The 21,563-nt window shown below is 39.0% G+C and overlaps 1 protein-coding gene across 2 annotated transcripts in view; it reads right to left on the bottom strand.

Moving 5' to 3' along the window:
- AEBP2 (AE binding protein 2) overlaps positions 1–21,563 on the bottom strand; it is an 82,178-nt gene that overhangs the window by 17,997 nt on the left and 42,618 nt on the right. For both annotated transcript variants that reach the window (XM_039544448.1, XM_039544457.1), the window contains exons 4-5: positions 18,795–18,981; positions 5,242–5,366 (exon numbers count right to left, since the gene is read on the bottom strand). In XM_039544448.1, coding sequence (XP_039400382.1) covers positions 5,242–5,366; positions 18,795–18,981 — 312 coding nt within the window. The remainder of the gene's footprint in view (positions 1–5,241; positions 5,367–18,794; positions 18,982–21,563) is intronic.

Consider the following 21,563-nt stretch of genomic DNA (forward strand, 5'->3'; position numbering starts at 1 on the left):
GTATTATGTTTACTCTTGTTAAATAAGTTTTGTGTTTTGTCAAACCCGGGGATTGTAGGAGTAGTCTGACAGTGAGCTTTGAAGAGATCTGCAGGCTCCTCAAAAGAATTAAGAAAAGCAGCCATCAAGGCTCGATATTTACAAGCAAGTTCCTAAGATTACCTTAGACCTTAGTCCATCCCATGCTTTGCTGCACATTGGGCTACCCACATTTGCCATCCTTTCCTGTTAACTGCCCTTCTCTCCAAATCTTCCCTAAGAAGATTAGAGGGGCAAAAAGGATGCACTGATGTTGCACCGGTGCTTAATAAGGTGTGCACCGAGGAAGGGGCAGGTCATGACAAAGAGCCTAACTCTTGGCTTTAAGGAACAACTCTAGTCAGAACTGTACGTGAATAGAGGTGATCAATGCAAGAAACCAGGACCTCAATAGAGGAAAGAAGTACCCCTCTAGAATTAACAGCAAATTCAACTGAATAGGCTCAAGGTCAAGTTGCTGATTATTTTATAATGGAAAAGTTAATAATGACTAACCATTATAGGTTAGTACATAGTTATAGCATGCAATTAGAGATTATATATATATATATATTCTCTAATTGCATGCTATATTATATATATATATATATGTTATGAAAGGTATATTTTATGGGTTTTCCTAGACAGAAATTCTAAATCCAATTCACTCTAATTTTTTTTTTCTTGTAACTTGTATCATTAGCTTCTCTTACCCTTACAGAATATGGATTACTTGGTATCCTAAAAAGAGAGCTGAATAACTAGTTTGACATGGATGACAGATTTTCTAGTCACACTTTAAGTAAGAACACTTTTGTCCCCTAAATTTACACACTAAACTGACCAGAACTCTTTCACTGAAAGACAGAAACCGCTAAAATTTTGAAAAGTCAAGTTAAAATAGATTACCCAAACAGCTACAGAACCTCATCTATCAGAAATAGTGCTGCACTAGTAATTAGTAATTCTGACTCTCCCATGGATCTAATTTGGAGAGGACCAGAATCACAAGTAGTGCTCATTTCATGGTGTAAACCACGAATACATGGACAGTCAGGAGTATGCAAACCAGCCACTGTAATATTAGCAACTAGAATATTATGGCTTCTGTTTGCAAAAGCCACAATATAACTGAAATAGTAGAAGCTAGCTTTGCTGTCACCCCACTGCTGTAAAGACTCAAAGGTCCTCTAAAAAAAAAAAGCATTATTTTTAAAACTAAATTTATTCCACTCATGTGAAATATTTTATTTTTAAGTGTACTGTTCACCCTGTTGTAAAATAAAACATTATGTACGAGATGATAATTTTAAGTGGGTGAGTTATGTATAGTACTATTTCTTTTGAAAAAGTCATACACCTTTCTTATAAAATACTTATACTGTAATTCAGTTTCCCTCTGCAACTAGATTCCTGTATACAGTGTATCTACTTTTACAGCACTGATCATCTGAAAGTCTTTCTAGTTAGGAATCAGAAAGGTTAATTATAGATGAACGGTAATCTGCTGACCTCTTCTGGAAAGCAGAAAACCCTCACCTTCAAAAACAAAAAAAATTGGCAACAACTTAACTTCCTGCATTCCATAGCAACTACATTATTGATTTCACATTTTTAAACATTTCGAATGGTCTCTCATAAGTGGAACCAGCAAGAAACAGAACTCTGAAATAAACCCAGAATAAGATATAGTAATCGTTTTTATACTTCTAATTTGCCTGCAGTGAAAATAAAAAAACCCAAAGAGATGGGAAAATAGTACCCTTTTCCACAATTTCTGTGTAACACTGGTGGTGTTCAAAGAATTAGTTTCACAAAGCTGAAGTTGAAAATTCAGAAATCAGAAATCTCTCTTGTGGGAGAAGTGGGTCAGCCTTCAAATATTCCAAAATAAACTAATCCTATCAATTTCAAAGCTAATCATAAATAGAAAAAGTATCATCTTGAGAAAGCAACATCCCAGGCAGACAAACTACAAATTGCAAGTTTGAATGAAGATTAGAATCTGTCACTGACAGGTAAATAGAATGTGATGTCTCATGTTTTCTACTTAGCTCAATTATGAAGACACTCCAAATGCCAACAACAAAGATGACAGTAAGTCAACCAATTCTGAGTTTAGACGAGAAAAAAATAGGAAAAATGTAAACATGCAGGCAGTTTGAGCATTGGCCTGCTAAACGCAGGGTTGTGAGTTCAATCCTTGAGGGGGCCACTTAGGGATCTGGGGCAAAAATCAGTACTTGGTCCTGCTAGTGAAGGCAGGGGGCTGGACTCGATGACCTTTCAAGGTCCCTTCCAGTTCTAGGAGATAATAATAATTGGAGATATACCTATTATTATTATCTAGTCAAAGTAAGCAGCAACTACAATAGCCAAATATCCTAGTCAGATAAGAAGATAAAACTTTACCTATCACAAAAATCTTGCTCAAAGAATTCAATTTTGATAAAGTTATATCACCAAGAATCTAACATTTGAAATAATCTGTATGAGTTAAAACAGTGATATTCAAAGCAAACCATCTCATATTTGACAAGAATTTATTATATACTACACAAAAACTTTAGTACACCTCTACCCCGATATAACGTGACCTGATATAACACGAATTCAGATATAACGTGGTAAAGCAGTGCTCCCAGGGGGGCGGGGCTACACACGCCGGCAGATCAAACCAAGTTCAATATAACTCGGTTTCACATATAACGCGGTAAAATTTCTTGGCTCCTGAGGACAGCGTTATATCAGGGTAGAGGTGTAAGTAGTCTTATTAATGAAACAGTACCCCAACTGTCTAAATTATCTTGCTTATAGAGGAACAGGCTCAAAAATTACAAAAGAAATGCCTTCAGTAAGGGATGAGACATCAAATCTATAATTACTATTCCCAGATTTTTCACCCTAGAAAAGGCTTCTAATTTTCTCTCAATGAAGAGACATCCATCATATACAATACTGCATCGTGCTGACTCCATTTTGTTCCACCTAGTTTCCAGGAACCAATTCCATTTTCTTTTGGATTTTTTCCTTCCTTTGGTGTAAAAGGCTCTCACAGATTACAATTCCCATTCCCACCCCTATCTGAAGATGTCCTGTATATGTGGGCTGTAGCTGTAGCACTGTTTGCCAAACTGCATGTGACAAATTTGAAGTCTGGTGTTGATGAGAGATAGGCTAATATCTATGGGTATTTAAGTTGACTATGACCTAAGTACCTAATGGCCTTGAGACCTAGTCAGTGCCCCATCTTCCCACCATCTCATGAGTGGCGGACATGAGGAAGAGAAGGAAGCCCCCTCCTCCAAAAAGTAGGTAGGTAGGTAGGGGTGTGTGTGTGTGGACAAGTGGAAAGAGTCCCCAAAACTGCATTTAGGACCCACTACTTTTACAGCACAATCTTTGACCTGGTCACACTTCCCTACTCATGTTGCCAGAGCTGGGCTTCCACACTTGCTGAGAGTCTGACCAGACAGCCTTTTGGGGAATAAGGACAGAATTTCCCCCTCCAACTAAGACAGATGAGTTGTAAGGATTTTCGCTTTCCTCGCAGCATCCTGGAGGCGTGTTTATTTAGAAAAATATGACAGGATGACAATTAAAAGAAGTACTTGTGGCACCTTAAAGACTAACAAATTTATTTAAGCATGAGCTTTCGTGAGCTACAGCTCACTTCTTCGGATGCATAGAATATCCCCTGTCTGTGTGTTCCATAGACTCTGCCTGTTGGTATGCATACTTCCACCTTTTCATGTTCTCTGTATGTATAAATATCCCCTGTCTGTGTGTTCCATAAATAAATTTGTTAGTCTTTAAGGTGCCACAAGTACTCCTGTTTTTTTTGCGGATACAGACTAACACGGCTGCTACTCTGAAACCAATTAAAAGAAGGTAATAGCAATAAATGGAGCAACTGTGGTCTCTACTTACAGCTCATGTCCACTGTGGGTAATAGGACTTACGAGTTCGCTAGCTGACGTAAAACTCCAGCACAGGACACATAAGTCAATAGGCCTGTATCCTGTGGTGCATGGGACGGGATTGAAGTCTTAAGCTTAATGCACCATTCCCATGGGTTGGATTCAACAGCTGGGCTGAGTCCTGTTCTTGCATATGGAGGGTTAGGCCAAGGATAGCCCTCCTTCCTTTCTAGCAGTTGTATACCTTAAAATCAGTTAACCTTGCACTGAACCCAATTAAATGCTTGTAGTTCAGTGGACCACAATTCCCTTCCCTTCCAACAGTTTTGTTAAAGTTAATGAATTAGTGGCCCGTTGCTTAAAATTCATCACTATGATTGCTATGTCTTCATTCTCTTGCATATCCACATCACCTGACCTAGCAAGGAAAATTGGGAATCGACACTTTTTGAAATTCTGATTCCTATATTTCATCACTGATGGAACACTATCACACAATTTTTTTTTAAGTGAACCACGCTGATCTCTGCATCAGTGTATGTTAATATCAGTCCTGTCCATCTACATATTCTTAGTAGGAAATCTAAAATACAATACTAAAAATATTACACGTAAAAGGGACTGAAATTGAGTTCATCAGCTGCTACTTGCCTAGTATTTTGGTGGTATGCTTATGGGAACTGGAGAACAGTGAATTTTGATTAAGATACTTATCTTGGTCATAACTTTTATAATGAAAAAAAGACCTGGATGTAGATCATGGTTGGACGTCCCCATCAGTCCACCAATAGGACCACACAAAAACAAGCATACATACTTTATAGGACTTTGTTAATCTCTCTTGATAAGTATATTTTCAACTATTCTCATTCTAGTATCCTTTTTTGAATTTTTTTTTAATAGTAAGCCCTAAAAATTCCACATTATGATACTAACAAAATCATACTACAAAGCCAATGAAATGAGTTTTGATTGGGAAGACACCTTGAAATTAAATTGTTCATCACTACGTATCTACTGTTAAGATACTGCCCAAACTTAGGGCACAAAACTGGATCTCAAACCTAGGGTACAAAACTAAGATTCCTGGAAATAACTGCCAACATACCTTAAAAATTAAGTTCCTCGATTTCCTTGTTTTTAATATTAAGTGAAAATTCCCTATTAATATTTTTGCATGTGGAATATCATTAAGAACAAGATCTTCACTCAGGTGAGAATTAGAATAATATTACACTTTGTAGCCATTACACTTTCAGATACATAAATGCAAATATGAAGGACGAAACAACATAATACTTACAGTACTATGAAATACAACACTATGGCCTTTTCCTAAACTTTCTATATGAGCTGAGAGGTTGAAGCAGATGGCTCGATGTCGTATGGCATCCAGTGTTTGTGCATCAAAGAAGTCATGTGGTCTTGCTGGAAAAAAAAATCCTGACTGTTAAACTCCAAGACATCGCAAGCATTCAAATACCTGCAAGTACTTTATATTTACACAAAAAGGCTGTGAAGTGTAATTAACAAGTCAGTTATTTATACTGGTAGTGAGCATCGTATCTTGTCAATATGATCTAAAAATTAATTTGGCTAAAAAGGGGGGTGGGGAGAGACCGACTCATAAAACTGGCTATCACCTGCCTGTCTTTCAAGTTTGATCAGAAACATTTACTTTTAAAACATTCACTTTAAAGTCCCAGCACAGCACCAATATGTGCACTAAACCACACTGTAAATCCTTTTGCTTTTACACTGCTGAAGTACATACTATTCTTTTTTAATCTTTAAGAGTAAGGATTTCATGATGGATTTACTGAAAAACGCAGCTTCCCCAGAAGTACTGCATTCTTCTTAAAAAAAAAAAAAGTAGTTCTACTGCTCAAACTCAAAACAGATCAACTCCTTTTTAACAAATGGGAACCCAAATGTATGGCAAAAGAAATATTGGAATGCTTCCCAGCACTACAATGAATATATTTGCAAACCTAATTCTCCAAACCACCCTGAAGTGCTGTCCAACTAGTTTCACTACTGCTGCTATGACTTAATTCAAAGTAGTATTTAAAAAAGGGAACTCCTCATACTTATACTAAAATAGCAATGGTAGACAAACTGCATGATACTCCAGCAGACCCAGGGAAATCCAGGAAGTGGAATCTCACTAGAGGCCTAACTAAATTACAACTAAAGTTTATCCACTGTTACTCCAATTGTTTCAAAGACAGACAGACTGACTACGCTATTCTATATGGAGTGTTGTTTCAGTCAATCTTTTTTAGGGCTGCAGAGGAACATACATCAAGTTTAAACAGCACTTCAACTATACTGACAGGATAAGAAAATCAGTAAATGATAAGAAATTCTAACTCCCAAACCAGAGGGTTTATCTGTGGACCATTATGTCTAAAAGTTGACTGAGGGTATATATTTTTTAAAAATCCACGTATTTATCACATGCTTTTAAATTAAAGCACAAAGGACTAAGGCAAAATTAATATTGGTGTACTGGCTATCAACTAAGGTTTTGGTTTTTTTTAAAGCCAGTTTTAAACTCTAGTACTGTCCTACCCTCTATGAATACATTGTGCAATACTTCATTTTCTATTGTTTGATAATAAACAAATTGTTGATATTAAAACAAAAATGAACACTTGCCAATTGTGCTCCAACCATTCCATCAGACCTTAAGTTTTAACTTACAGTTTTAGGTGAAGTGGTATTAACATCCTTCTGGTACTGTACAGTCATTGGTTGGGTGAGCTGAAGGTTGGTGAACCAACAGAACTGATTTGTCTCATGTGTTAAAGACATTTGTTTGTTTTTTGGCTAAAGGTGGACCTTACTGGCAAACACTCAAGAACTGTGAGTAAAAGGCTGCTGTAGCATATGATTTTTGGGGGGTGGGGTGGTTAAAGGAAATTTGTCAGATCTAAGCTATTTTTAAGAAAAGCTGAAAATTGCATCTAGTTAAAAGGTAACTGCAATTAAAAATACATATTCTCATCTTACTCTGTTAAAAATACTTTAGGCTTTACCTAGCATACATGAATATCATATTAAAGTACATAACGTTAAGTTTTGCTGTACTAATGACAATTTAAAATAATCCTTTAATTTCATGTGACAAATTTTAACAGTTTAACCCTGCATTTAATTAATCTCTACTGAAAGATAAAGTAAAGGTTAGCTCATAAGAAAAGCAAATATTATATCATGGGCTATATCACCATACAAACTGAAAATTATTTAAGTTTTTAAACAACTTTTACTCTTTCCCCCCCTCAAAAAAAAAGATTAGTTATCAAATATTCAAGAACAATTCTCAAAATTCTACTGGAAAAAAATATTTTCTACACTCTTAAGACCAATTACTGCTTAGACGTTGGTTTTCACATACTGTGCCTTATTCTCTCAGAAATCAATACTGCAAATTAGGCAATCATCTCAGTTGTAAGTGCTCTCCTGCTGAAATCAGATAACCTAAAATTGTAGGCCAGGTCACAAGAGGCTACTGAAGCTACTAATTTTTATACGGAGACTTTATTCTATCAAAGTTGTAATGGCTGCAAAATTTACCTTTGTTTTAACACAAAGCCATGGCCTTGTACCCCAAACAGCCTTAATACTAATTTTCCTTGTTCATAATACAACCATAAAGACATTTTTGTACAAATAAAACATGTACAATTATACTCTAAGGCAAGTGTGGTATTTGTATTAGCACCATGAAGGCCTGATTTGGCATAATACTTGAAGCTTCCACAACTGCAGGGATTCTCAACCTTTTTCCACCCATAACCTCAAACCACCAGCTTCTTTCTTCTCTGATCCAATATCTTGGATCCATTATTCAAATGATCCAAATGCTGTCATATATAGTTTTTTAAAGTTCATTGTGCCATATGACACTATTATCCAAATAGATATAAGCAATAATTCCATCACATTGAAAAAGTTATACTTCAGTACTTGACAAATCCACTCACCAGTGGTGAGTAAGACTTTCTCTGGTGAATGGGGTGGCTTAACAGTCTCTACGGAATCTAAGCTTTCATTCTTAAAAAGCTAAATTTTGAGCTTTTGAGTTACAAAGACACCTTTTCCAACTGTGACACAAACAAACCAATGCAGTCCCCTTCCTGAATCTGGAAGTAGCATGAAACAAGGTTTGTAAGCTACACTTGAAGCCTAAATCCTGGTCCCAGTGCATAACCTGAGCAACCACGTTCTGTTTTAGGAATTTCCTTCAAGGCCTGTGCAGGACCCTCTGGTCCCATAAAGCATCTCCATACCAATGGGACCAGTCCATAGCAGCTACAGGATAATACCACTTGGATCCAGGGAAAAAGAAATTCTAATGGTACATCCAATGTTTCTGAATCTTTTCTACTTCATATCAAAATGTTTTGTACATCGCTGAGGCTAGGTTTCTCAGAATCAGTTAGCCACTCAGCATCCAGGCCACAAGATGCAGAGATGCCAGGTCTGAATGAAGACTCTTCCAACTGTCCTGAGAAATCATGTTCATAGACACTGGCAATGTTTCTGGAAGATGTCTGGAAAGTTTTAACCAGTCTGTATCAGTATTGTCTGGGCCTCACTAGTGCTAATAAAAACAGTACAGCATAGAGCTGGTGGGGAATATTTTGACAAAGCATTTTTTCCACTGGAAAATGTGGATGTGTCAAAACAAATTATTTGCAGGAAAAGATTGGTTTCAACTATTTTTTCTACTTTTTTTTTTCAATCTGAAGCTGCCAAAATGTTTTGTTGCAACATTTTTAAATAATTTTCTAAACAAAAAATTCAAAGACGTCATTTTAAGCAGGTTCAAAATTTAAGCTAATTACAAACAAAAAAATGGTGAAAATCAAGAAAACATTTGATTAACCCAAAGCATTTTTCTGTTATTTATTTTTGGTTCACGAAAACTTCTGACATTGACTTTTTGTCTTGTTTCAGGATGGGAATTTTTTTTTTTTAAATCTCAAATATTATCATGGGAGGGGAAAACTGTTTCCTGTCCAGCTCTATTACCAAGACTCTCATTTGATTTTTCCTCAAAAGTCCTGTTAAAAAAAAAAAGTGGGTGTGCATATATCACACCCCAGTCCATACTATGAAAAATGTTTCTGCTTGGAATCCTAGGTTCTGACCCACTCAAACAGTAGGTTTGACGATGTGTTATTTTCTGTAGCGAACAAGTCTATGTACGGCTTATCCCAGCACTGGAATACTCTTTGAATGAGGGAATCCTTTACTGATCATGACTGTTTGTAAGAAAAATACCTGCTCAGGCCATCTGCCAACTTATTCTGTAATCCGAGCACAGAGCAATGATTATAACTTGGTGTTCAGTGTACCAGTTCCACAGCCTAGCAGCTCCTCATTGTTTGTTTACATAAACCAATGTCGTGGTACTATCAGTTCATGCCTTGAAAGAAAGGAAAAAGTATCATATGCGCCAAGCAGATCAGAGTTCTAATATGTGGATGTACAAGTGAATCTGTGCACATGACCACAGATCCTGTGATGGAAAAGATGAGCTCCCCATCGCAAACTTGAAGCACCTACTACTATCATCTTTGGGGGTAGAAGTGGAGAAAATGGAATGCCCTTGCAAACTTGATCGAGGTTCTTCCACCAATTTAAATATAATAGCATTTCTTGTGGAATCTCAACTGCCACATCTCCGAGATGTCTGCTTGGGTGATAAGTGGACTTGAACTAGACTTGCAAACAACAAAGGTGATGTGTGGGATACTGAGTCACAAATGAACACAACGCCATGTGGCCTAACATTCTTAGACCAGCCCTTACAGTCATCTGTTCATTTGTCTGTAACTGATTTATGAAGTCTGACTGACATCAAACCTGCTTTGGGTTAAGTGTGCTCTCACTGCTGTTGGGTCTAGAAATGCTCCTACAAATTCTGTTTTTTGAGTTGGCACTAACGAGGATTTATCTTTGTTGATCTTGAGCCCAGAGCAGTGAAAAGCTTAAAAATGTGATGTATGGTGTCTGTGACTTGCTGAGGAGAGTTTTCCTGAATTGGGCAGTAGTCACGAATAAAACTATAATACCTTGACACTTTAAATGTGCTGTTCCTGTGACAGACAAAGACTCTTGAGGCTAATGATAGACAAAGGCAGTTCTCTAGTAGTAGTGTGATGTTGTAACTACAAATCTTAAGTATTTCTTGTGAGCTGGATAGATCAATATATGAAAACGTTGCCTGGAAATCAAGAGCTGCAGTACAATCCTGAGAATCTAACATAGGGATAACGGAGGCCAGATTGGCCACACTGAAGGTAAGCCAACAAATGAAGATACTGAGCTCTCTCAAATGCATATATACCACCACCCTACTCTCTTCTTAGGGACTAAATTAATGAGAATAAAAACTCTTCCCTCTAAACAGAAGATGAACTCCTTCTATTGTTCCCAGCATAAGAAGGGGTTTCACCTCTTGATTCAACAATCTCTGGTGAGAAGGGCCCCTGAAAAGGGAGAGGGAAGATTGGTGGGTTTTAGAACTGCTTGAAACTGAGCTGAGTAACCTTTTTCAATTACAATTTCTAGGACTCACTGGATTGTGGTAACAATGTTCCAAGCTTCTTGAAAATAAAATCAACTGTTTTTGAACTGGAAATAGGGATGTTTTAAGGTATATCTACATTCCACACCCCCTTTTGGTGACATGTACAATACATACACCACACGCTTCCTTAACAAGGATATAAATAGCAGTATGGACAGTAAAGCGCTGCTTAGGAGAGCAGAGTACAGACATGCCTGAAACCTGTACTCTTTACTCACCCAAACAGTACGTCACCCCACCCCCATCTACGTTTTCAACAGCGTAATGTCCTGCTGTCAGAGCCCTTCCCCATTGGAGGGAGCTGCCAGAGCCTTTCCCCACCACAGTGGAAGACTCCAGCAGCAGGGAAAGGCTCAGGCAGGGGGGAAGGCTGCAGAGAAAGGTTCTGGCAGATACCCACTGCTGAACCTTTCCCAGCTGCATCCATTCAGTCACCACCTTTCATTGACATGTGTAGCTGCATACTGCATTGTGGATGCAACCTGCTTTTCTGCGAACTACACATATACCACACGCCGCCACAAGTGACGTGCAGTGTAAACGAAACTTCAGATGAGGTTCCCAACAGCTCTGGATGGAAAACTGTTTTTAAGCTGGCATGTGACTCAATGAAGTCACAGTAGCAGCAGAGGAGGGTCTTCTCCTATGAAACTTTTATTTCCTGCTGGGCAGTTCAGTGGTATGACTGACAGGAGGAAGCAGGAGCTTGTCTTGAATAAGGTTTGTACCTAAACTGCTTCCTCCTGGGCAGAAAGCTGTAAATGCCCAGGATCTGAGCACAGCCCTAAAATCATTTAGTGAAAGTAGACCATTATCAGTTTGGGTGCTGCAATTTAATTTCCATCAAAAAGAAAATCTTCTATTGCATTCTGAACTTCTCTGAGAATCCCAGAAGATTATAGCCAAGGCATGCCTCATAGGAATAGCTATTGCCACTGACTTAGCTGCAGTATCTGAAGCACTGATTGCTGCTTATAAAGAGGTGCACGCAATGAGCTGTCCTTCTGAAGTTAGATATTTTCATCCTTTTTTGGAGTCTTGTGGTGATACCTTATCAAGGAAATCAGACACTTTGTGCCCACTTTCATACTAATTATCAGACTCTCCTTTCTAAGACTAGCACATTAATAACTTTTTCTGCCAAAGAGATGTGTTTCAGCTCCTTCTCTTTCAGTGTAGATTTTGAATGTTGCTGTCTTATCTTTTCCTGAGCTGCAGCAATCATCCGTGACCCAGGTGTTGGGTGCACGCAGAAATACTAAAAGTCTGAAAAACTGACTTTGTATATTGCATCGGCTTTTTTAGAAGATGGTGGAATAGAGGTTGACGTACGATGACCTTCATTCACAGGCACAGCCAAGTTTCAGGCAAAGAGGAGTGCAATATGTCCAGAAATGTTGTGTGCCTTTTCTCGCACAACCTCTTTTGGTATTTCCAGCACCTCTGCCACCCTACAAAGAAGATTTAGAAAAAATCTTATATACAACAGGGGCAGAAGTATAAGATGTGTCAGCTTCACTTGGTGATGAAGATATGCCGGCAGGAGCAACTTTAGTAGAATACTGCTGCTTTTCTTCATAAACATGTAAATTCTCAAGTTCTGTACAGAAGAGCTGGGAGGTGGTTGCTGTTGTACCTAGATTTCTGTCAAGAGGGATCTGGATTTGGATTGAAAAGAGGAGCAGGGCTTCCTGATATGACACATGCTCAAGGTGCACACTATGGCCAGGAATAAGAACCATATGTAGTAAGTGGACAGCCAGAGTGAGGGATACCAAGAAGCTGGTCTCTCCCTACATTCCATTTGCCTACTAGGACTCCTAGCTCCGGAAAACTCATCTGAAAAGTAGGAGTCATAAGACTGTTGCCTAGGTGAGTACGTGGTGACTCCCCACTATGATGTTCTGAGAGAGAGTGGTACAAGTCCTCCACATGTAGCGGAGGAGCAGAGCTAGCAGAAGTCTGTGGGCCTAAGGAAAGGAGATTCTTTACTAGCGCCAAAGACGGCCCTGGTACCATAGCAGTTGGTATTGTGGCAGGTATTTTCACTATGAAAGACAAAGGTGACTCTGGCAGTGCTGATACAGTTGAATCTCCCATTACATAAGCTGTGGTACTGACAATAACAAATTAGAAGTTGTCAGCACCACAGTAGATGGTGGTACTACAGACTCCATACTGAAGGCAGCTAGAGATGAACTCTCAAATGGTACTAGAGCACAGATACTGAGATTTCTATGCATGCCCAAGGGACATTGGTCAGGCCTCAAGCAACCCTCATCTGAAAGGAAAGATGAGATTTTCCCCTTTCTTTTGCTAAGTCCCTGGGACCACATCTGTGTTTCTTAGGGTAGCGGTGCTGTGTCCTACCCTTTTCAGCTCCTGAGGAAGATGTGGCAGCTGGAACAGCCTAGGAATGCTTCAGTGAAGAAGCAGGAGCCTCGAAACTTGAAGAGCTAGTACCTACCAAGGCACTTTCAGAAGAGGACTGCTCGGAGCCAGAAGATTCTTGTCTGACCTTATCCAAGGAAGGTCTCATTTATTTATCTAAAAGAATCATGTTCAAGCACTCTGTGATGGTCTGTACCCCTGTATTCACCCCTTCCACACTATAATAATAATCTTGGTACAAAGTATGCCTTGGGAGGTCTTATTTGAAAACCCATAACTCACTGGTCAATGCTGTCCTGGCAAAATATATGTGTTGCAACATTCAATTAAGTTATGAGATTCCACTGTATGATGTTACTGAAACATTCAAATTCTGGGAGCGGCCAAACTACTTTCTCAGAGACAATGGGCAAACTGACACCTCAGTCAGGTATAAACAAGATCAAATAAGCCATCACTTGCTTGCATGGCCATTCATTAGCAGGAAAAGGGACATGGATGAAAGTCTACATCTTAGCAAAGAAACAGCATAGAGTTCCTGACAATGTGAACTGCCTGGCGCCCTGCTCCCTGCTGGAGAAGCTTCTCAAAGGAGGGAGAGGACCATAAAAGGAAAGACTTCCTCCCTTTTTCTCTGCCCACAGCGTTCACGACACTTGAAGAACAAAAACAACAACACTGGACTGCAGGAGGTATCTTGACTGAAAGAAGTTCAGCCAGTAGGACTGCTGAAACAGGTGGTGAGAGACCTTGCTTTGAATTTACTCTAGTTGGTCACTTTTTTTTTTGTAAACAATTCTGACTTTCATGCCTCACTACTTGTATTCATTTTAAATCTCTCTCTGTAGTTAATAAACTTGTTTTATTGTTTTATCTTTATCAGTGTGTTTGAAATGAAGTATTTGGGAAACTCCATTTGAGATAACAGGATTTGTCCATATCATTTTCTATTAATAAAATGATGGACTTCATATGAGCCTGTATTGTCCAGGAGAAAGTCTGGGATTGGCAGCATGCTGTTGTCACCCTGCAGTGTGGTTCAAGAGTGGCTGGCTGCAGAACTCATACAATGTGGCTTGAAGTGACTTACATGCTGGAGGCTGTGAGAGAGCAGACCAGGAGTGGTAGCTACAGCATAAAGCAGTGTAAAGGGCAGCCCAGGTAAGAGGGCTGAGGTGACACAACTGTTCATCAGCATAGATTGTACCCTGGGTATGTCACACATGCATCCCAGACTATTAGGGTTCCTCTGGAGAACAAGTGAAAAACAGCATTTCTCAGTGATATGTTCCTCACAAAGAAAAAATAATAATGCCAATCACTGAGTAGTATTGCTGTGCCACATAAACAGCAATATTAAAAACCAGGAGATTATTGGTCAGCTATGAAGTTGACCACCTGGTACTGGTAAACATATAGCTAGAAATAGTTAAACCAAACAAAAACCTAATAAAAATACTATCCTAACTAGTAATGTATTATTAGGGGCTTGTCTAATATTAGTGGGATAACACGCACTGTGGAGGTGTGATTTCTAAAGTGCATTAATGTGTTGCACATTAGGTGGTCCATGTAGTCCCTGCTGATGAGCACTAACGATTTATTTGTGTGCTTTAGGACTTGTCTCCACTTGAAACACTACACTACAAAGCCAGTGGGAAGGGTTCTCCCATCAGCACAGATAATTCACCTCCCCAAGAGATAGTAGCTAGATTGATTGAATAATTCTTCTGTCAATATAGTGCTCTCTACACCAAGGCTTAGGTCATCTTACCTACTCCACCCAGAGGTATGGATTTTTCACTTCCCTGAGCCACGGGACTGGATCAAAACTAACTTTTTAATGTAGACCAGGCCGTTACAAATTACTGTTTCAAACAGCACTATATCAAGGCATGCCAGCAGGGACTACACAGAACAATTCATGCACAACATGTTAGTGCGCTTTAGCAATCACACCCTAGTAGAATTCATTACACTACTGTGTAGACAAGCCCTAAGAAGGTAACTATATATAAAAATTCTGGTTTAAGGACCACAAGTGCAAGAGATAGGGAAACTGCTCTCTCTGTCACAGGTGATAAGAAGGAACTGAGGGATGGCTGGCCCTACTCCACTCTTTATGCCTTTGGAAGGGGTGGGGGCTCTCCCTGGTATAGGCATGGTCCCAACAGGCACTGCTGGCCCAAATATTCCCATTGAGTGCATGGGGTGTAGGCACACCATGAGCAGAATACATATAGACAAGCAACTGAAGAAGCTTAGATTCTGTAGCAAATATGAAGACACATTTTAGGGTCACGGTACAAAGTTGAGAATCACTTTCAATAAGTTTAGATGGATGCCTCCAAATGTATTAGGAACAGAGAATCTATCTGAGGCTACACAGAACAGAATTCAGTAGCAGAGATATTATGACTGTGAGCATGAGTGTCAATTTTGATAGCACTTATAGTAACAAGGTCAGCAAGTCGCCATCTGACTGCTTATGTAATCAGCTAGGAAGGTGTCTACAGCAAGAGAAAAAGAAAAAAATCACATTGTCAAAAAATACTAGATTCAACTTCACACAATATCTAATCTTTCATTACCAATTATTTTTAAACGCATATGCCTATAACAAGCAACTGAAAAAATATACACAGTGTTTATGAACAGAAAGACAAAATATAAACTAGTTTAAGACCAGCAAAATATCAACATGAAGAATAAACTGTTCATATTCTAGTAAATTAAGTAAGATCTTGCTTTTGTCACCTAAACATTCATGGTAACCTATTTTGTGTTAATACGCTCCACTGAGAACCTGGGGTTTGAGCAGAGAATCTGATCTCTCTACTTTGACTTTTATAGATGTAAATATGAAGATATTTTCAGTGTAATCATGTATAAACCATCAATAGCTAGTATTTTCGTTAGATACTTAATTCTAAATAAAAAATAATTGCCTGAGTTATAAACTGTAACCAGGTGCACAGAATTTCCTCCTCAAAGTAGGAGGGAAATAAGTACTTTCTTCAGTTAATGAAAAAGGAAGTTGGAAGGTTGCTGGGGAGGTGACAAACTTTAAGAGTTTATTTTTTCTGAATGATTTTAGCAAATTGTATCTTATGGTATTTCAGAATTTGTTTGATCAATAACTTATTCTAACCTGAGCTGCTCAGTACCTCTGAAAATCAGGCCACTCATTCAAGTACTTAAATACAGATCTATGTCTACATTATGGGCACTACAGCAGTATGATGACACTGCTGCAACTGTGCCACAGTAGCACCATATCGTAGACACTTTCTCCAGTGATGAAAGGGGTTTTTCCTTTGATGTAGGAAAGGAAGCAGCCATAGCTAGTTTGATGAAAGAATTCTTCCATCCACCTACCGCATCTACACTGGGGGTTACATCAGCTTAACGATGGAACTCAGAGGTGTGAAAAATCCAAACCCCGAGTGCGGTAGCTATGTCAACCTAACTTTTAAGTGAGGCCAGACCTTAGATCAGCAATACTCAGACTGAGGCTCGGGAGCCGCACGTGGCTCTTTAATGTGTCTGCTGTGGCTCTTTGCAGCACAGATTAAAACACTGATTTAATTATTAACCAATCTAAGTTATTAGCCAATCAGGATTCTTTTACTATGTTATTAACCAACTGCAGTATACCTGGGCAGTCATTTTGCTGTGAGAATAATTATATAATCTACTTGCCTTTCTGTTTCTTCAAATGTAGTGTACCTAAAGTTAGGCATCTAAAGCAGTGATACTCAGACCTCACTGGTTCAGGAGCCAAATTTTACTACATATAAAAATAGTAAATGAAACAATGAATTCACACTACTGTGGCTCTTTTGAGTAATACTGATCACTAATTTGACTCCTAAACCACTGAGGTCTGAGTATCACTGCCTTAGATGCCTAACTTTAGGCCCACTACTTTTGAAGAAACAAAGAAACAGAATTATGAGACCATTAAGGAGTCTGATTTCAGAGCCTACCAAGATTTGCAACCCATGGAGAAAGTTTTAAAACAAGCTACCTATACGTAGCATTTTGTGAAAGTGTTATCAGCTTCGGATAAACGTTCTGGTCACATGGCCTTTGGAGAAGTACATTACAGGAGTCTATCCTCAACTCAGATGGGAATTTTGCCTTAAGGTAAAGTCATTCAAAAAGCTTTGTTGCATGGGGCAAGAAAACTGCAAGTGCTAATGGCAACTGTCAGTTCTCTTTCTATATAGAACTTAATTTTGGAAGTAAAGTGAAGCAAATTACAACATAATGAGAGAGACTGGTATGTAACCAAAGAGTAGGAGCTGTGAATATTATTTGCTTTAAAAGAAAAAATTACTCATGAAGCCACATGTATAGAGATTAAAGAGCTACAGGATGTCAGCATGCTGAAGAGAACTCCAACAGAACAATACCTTGCGTGAAGTCCTGTAAGGAAGAATTTCTCAAGCAATGTCAAGACGGGAAAAAAAGTAAATTAGTTGTTCTACACATTGTCTATGAAACATTAGACAAAATGGCATATTAACTTAAATTATCCAAGCAACATATATACACAAGATAAAAGAAGGAAGAGAATCAGATTTTGAATCACAGAATCTAGAAAAATTAGAAGACCTATTGGGTCATCTAGTCCCTCTCCCAGCGAGTACTGTTCCTTACTGTCCATTTCTGGTTCCTCCTTTCTGATTAATCTGCATCAGATTCTTTTACTTCAGATTTATTATCTTGCATTTGTCCAAGATAATCTCATTTTATCATCTTCCACTCACATTAATCTCTCTAGGTCACTTTACATGATGTGTTTGCAACTCCTATCACCACCTACAACTTTTTACAGATTTTTCCATTTACTTCCCCATTACATACAGAGTATATATTCTTTACACAAGATCTGTAGAAAAATTCAACAATATATTCATATTATAGCTATGTAAATCTCGAAGGATGCAGATAACTTGATGCTGGCAAAGAGCTATGTCACAGCTTTAACTGAGGAAGCCCTGACTTGACTCTTATGACTCAATCATGTTCAGTCAAATATAAATAAGATGTGCATACTGCCAATTTGAAATAGTTTTTTGGACACAAGAATCAATACTTTCCAATTTGGATACTTAAAGTCAGCCACCTAAATCATATTTTGACTTCAAATGAGCTGTAGGGCTCAACATCTCTGAAAGTGCAGTCATTTATTTTGAGGTGCCTAGCTTTAGTCATGCAAGTTTTGACAAGCTCCAGAAGCTCCTGTTAAGTCTTCATTGGATGGAAGTGCTTCAAATGCAAATTAGACACACTAAATAGCAGAAAGAAAAGATCTGTTTTGATTTGCAGCTGATCAAGTTCTTTACACCACATTTTCATACTGGACCTTGGAGCCATCAGTATTTTCAGACCAAATGCTGAAAACATTGTTATTCATTTTAGTTTTGTGCTGAACTCGTTCTTCAAACCAGGAATAATGGAGATTCTGTTATTCAAAGTGATTTCCTTTGATTTTTCAGCCTTTGTTTTTATGTGTAAAAAGTGATTGGTTGTCATTTCAATAAGTGAATTTAAACTTAGTAAGATTTTATAGATCACTTCATAAAACTGTTCCCCCCCCAACCCAATATCTACATATAACACGTTAATTTTTGTACTAGAAAAACCTTTTCCAACAGCCCCTCTGCACAACGATTCTTACTGCTGCCTCACTGCCTGGCAAATATATCCTAGGCTTCTCTGAATTTCATTGGAAAGGGATCTCAAATATGCATCTGGGGGAATAGAGAGATGGCATGGTGGAAGGAAAAGGGGAAAAGATAATACTGTCAATGGAGGTAAAAAAAAATTAGTACAACTCATACACTTACGTAATGAGCGTCGTCTTTTGTTCTTTAACTTCCTTCTTTTGTTCATTCCAGCTTTAGAAGGAGATTCCTCTTTGGCCTTTGGCTGGCTGGCAACTTTTGAAGAGTTCTGCTGGCTGAAGTGCGTGGGCACATGACGAGCCAGCCCTCCCTGAGATGCAAAACTGGCATTGCACCCACCAACCACACACTAAAGGGAAACAAAATGACAAGAGAATATTGGGGACTATCTGTAGCATTCATTCAAGTGGCAGATAAATCAATTCTCTGCAGACTGTTATATTTTAGGTTTTTTCAGTTTACCTTTTCTTACTTGAATTCCAGCAAATTAGAAGTAATCAATTCAAGTTCTCAAAGTGCATGAAATTCTATGCAAGAACAGAAAAACTGTGATACAAATTCCCATCCTAACTTCTGTCACATATTTTTCCAGTGAAACAGATTACTGTACAGCACAAAAAAAAAGTTCTCAAAGCTCAGAGAAAAACCTTAGACACTGTACCTACCTGCAGCTCTTGCTGCAAGAAGCAGATCCATTCACTCTCATCCTCAATGACATTTCCCCTTTCAATTCAAACTTACCCCTTTTTCAAAATCCTCCATTCATGAACTAGCTCTACTCTGCAGTTACTTTACAACCTTATTTACCTATCAAATATAATGTTCTCTTACATCTACTTCTTCTGCCCTTCCTTGTGACAATTCATAGTTGGAGATTGTTTTTTAAAAAGTACTTTTTGAGCTTAACTCTTACGTGAACTACTATACTATTAATAAAGGATGCTTATTTTTAAAAGATACTGTAATTCATATTTTACAAATTTTAAGTACTTCAGTTATTTTGGCTTGGTAAGGTTACCTTAGCAAATTTTTTGAGAAAATGCATAATCAAAAGCTAATGACAGAAAACAAAACAGAAAAACAAGACGAGACCAAGAAATCTCCTGGTCATAAACAAAAGAATTATGGATATAGTCAGTGTTCTTCTATCTGGTTATATGAAACAATTAGACAAATAGTAAATCATAAAACAATGGTTCAACAATGCACAAAATTCAGTATTTCGTCTTAGTTCATAGACAAAATGTTTTAATTTCACTTTGATTAGGAGCTGGGGAGGGAAATCTTCCCTCCAGGGCCACACACTTGAAAATGGAAGTAGGGGGGAAAAGATTCTGATGCTCATTTTGGGATAAGAATGGATGTGTGTGAATGTAATATTAATTTTTTCAGCTCCCTTTCCAAGTAACAGTGATAGTTAACTGTACTAGCAGCTGAAAGGAACTAAATCATCACTGCCCAAAAATGGAACAATGTGCTCTTATTTCTCTCTCCCTCCCTACTATCACTTTGTTGTTTGAGTTTGGCCTGCATCCTCATATTTCCCATCTCACTTATGAAAACTCCCTTGATGGTCAGGCACTGCAGCAGCTGGAGGAGTGCGGGAGGCTGTAACTCTGCAGGTAATGACATCCATGAGCAGCCCAAGAAATAAAACCACAAACCTCTCCCTCGCATATCCTGAGCTTGCAAATTGGGCTGAATGAAGGGAGGAAATGGGGCTATCACTTAGCATATTCTACTCCCTCATTCCCAACTGAGCCATTCTGAGCTGCATAATAGAGAACGTAGGCCATGATTACACAATGGGCAACTCTATCCTGGGAAGCAGTGACTCTGAAAAAGATTTGGGCATTCAGCTGAACATGAACTCCCAATGTTATGCTGTGGCCAAAAGAGCTAACATGATCCGGGGATGGATAAACAAGGGAATTTTGAACAGGAAAGGACATTTTATTTCTCTATTTGGTATTGCTATGAGTGCTATTGGAATACTGTGCCCACTTCTGGTGCTTACAATTCAAGAAGGATGTTGATAATTTGGAGAGGGCTCTCAGAAGAGCCACAAGAATGATTAGAGGATTAAAAAACATGCCTCCCAGTGACAGACTCAAGGAGCTCAATCTCTCTATTTTAACAAAGAGAAGGCTGAGGGGTGACTTGATTACAATCTGTAAGTATTTACATTAGGAACAAATACTGGGCTCTTCAAGCTAGCAGAGAAAGGTACAACATGACCAGAGGTGAAAGTAAGCCGGTGCGGTCCGGTACGGCGTACTGGCAAGAGCCAGTACGCTGTGCTGGACCGCATCGACTTCCACAGCGGGGATTGAAAGAGCTCTGGGCTGCCCGCAGCTGCGGGCAGCCCAAAGCCCTTTGAATCCCGGCTGCGGCTCTGGCAGCCGGGTTGGGGCCAGGATTTAAAGGGCTCCGGGCTTCCCTCAGCGGCAGCTGCTCTGGGCCCTTTAAATCCCTGCCCCAGCCCCGCAAAGCTCGGGGTTCCCCCTGGTGGCCAGAGCCCCGGGCCCTTTAATTTGCCCTTGAGCCCTGGGGGGGCTCCCAGCCACTCTGCAGCTGGGAGCCCCTGGTTGATTTAAAGGCTCTGGGTCTCCCAGCCACAGCTGGTTCCCCAGGGCCTTTAAATCTTGAGAGGCCACGCCTCTTCCGGATGAGACCACACACACCCCCCCGGAGTCCGGCAGTACCGGTAAGTTACTTTCACCCCTGAACATGACCCAATGTCTAGAAGTTGAAGGTAGACAAATTCAGACTGGAAATCGGGCATTAATTTTTAACAGTGAGCACTGGAACAATTTACTAAGGGTCATGGTGGATTATCCATCACTAACAATTTTTAAATCAAGTTCGATATTTTTCTATAAAATATGCTTTAGGAATTATTTAGTGAAAGTTCTATAGACACTTGTTATA

This window comes from Mauremys reevesii, linkage group 1 (genome assembly GCF_016161935.1).
Source record: "Mauremys reevesii isolate NIE-2019 linkage group 1, ASM1616193v1, whole genome shotgun sequence".
Lineage (NCBI taxonomy): Eukaryota > Metazoa > Chordata > Testudines > Geoemydidae > Mauremys > Mauremys reevesii.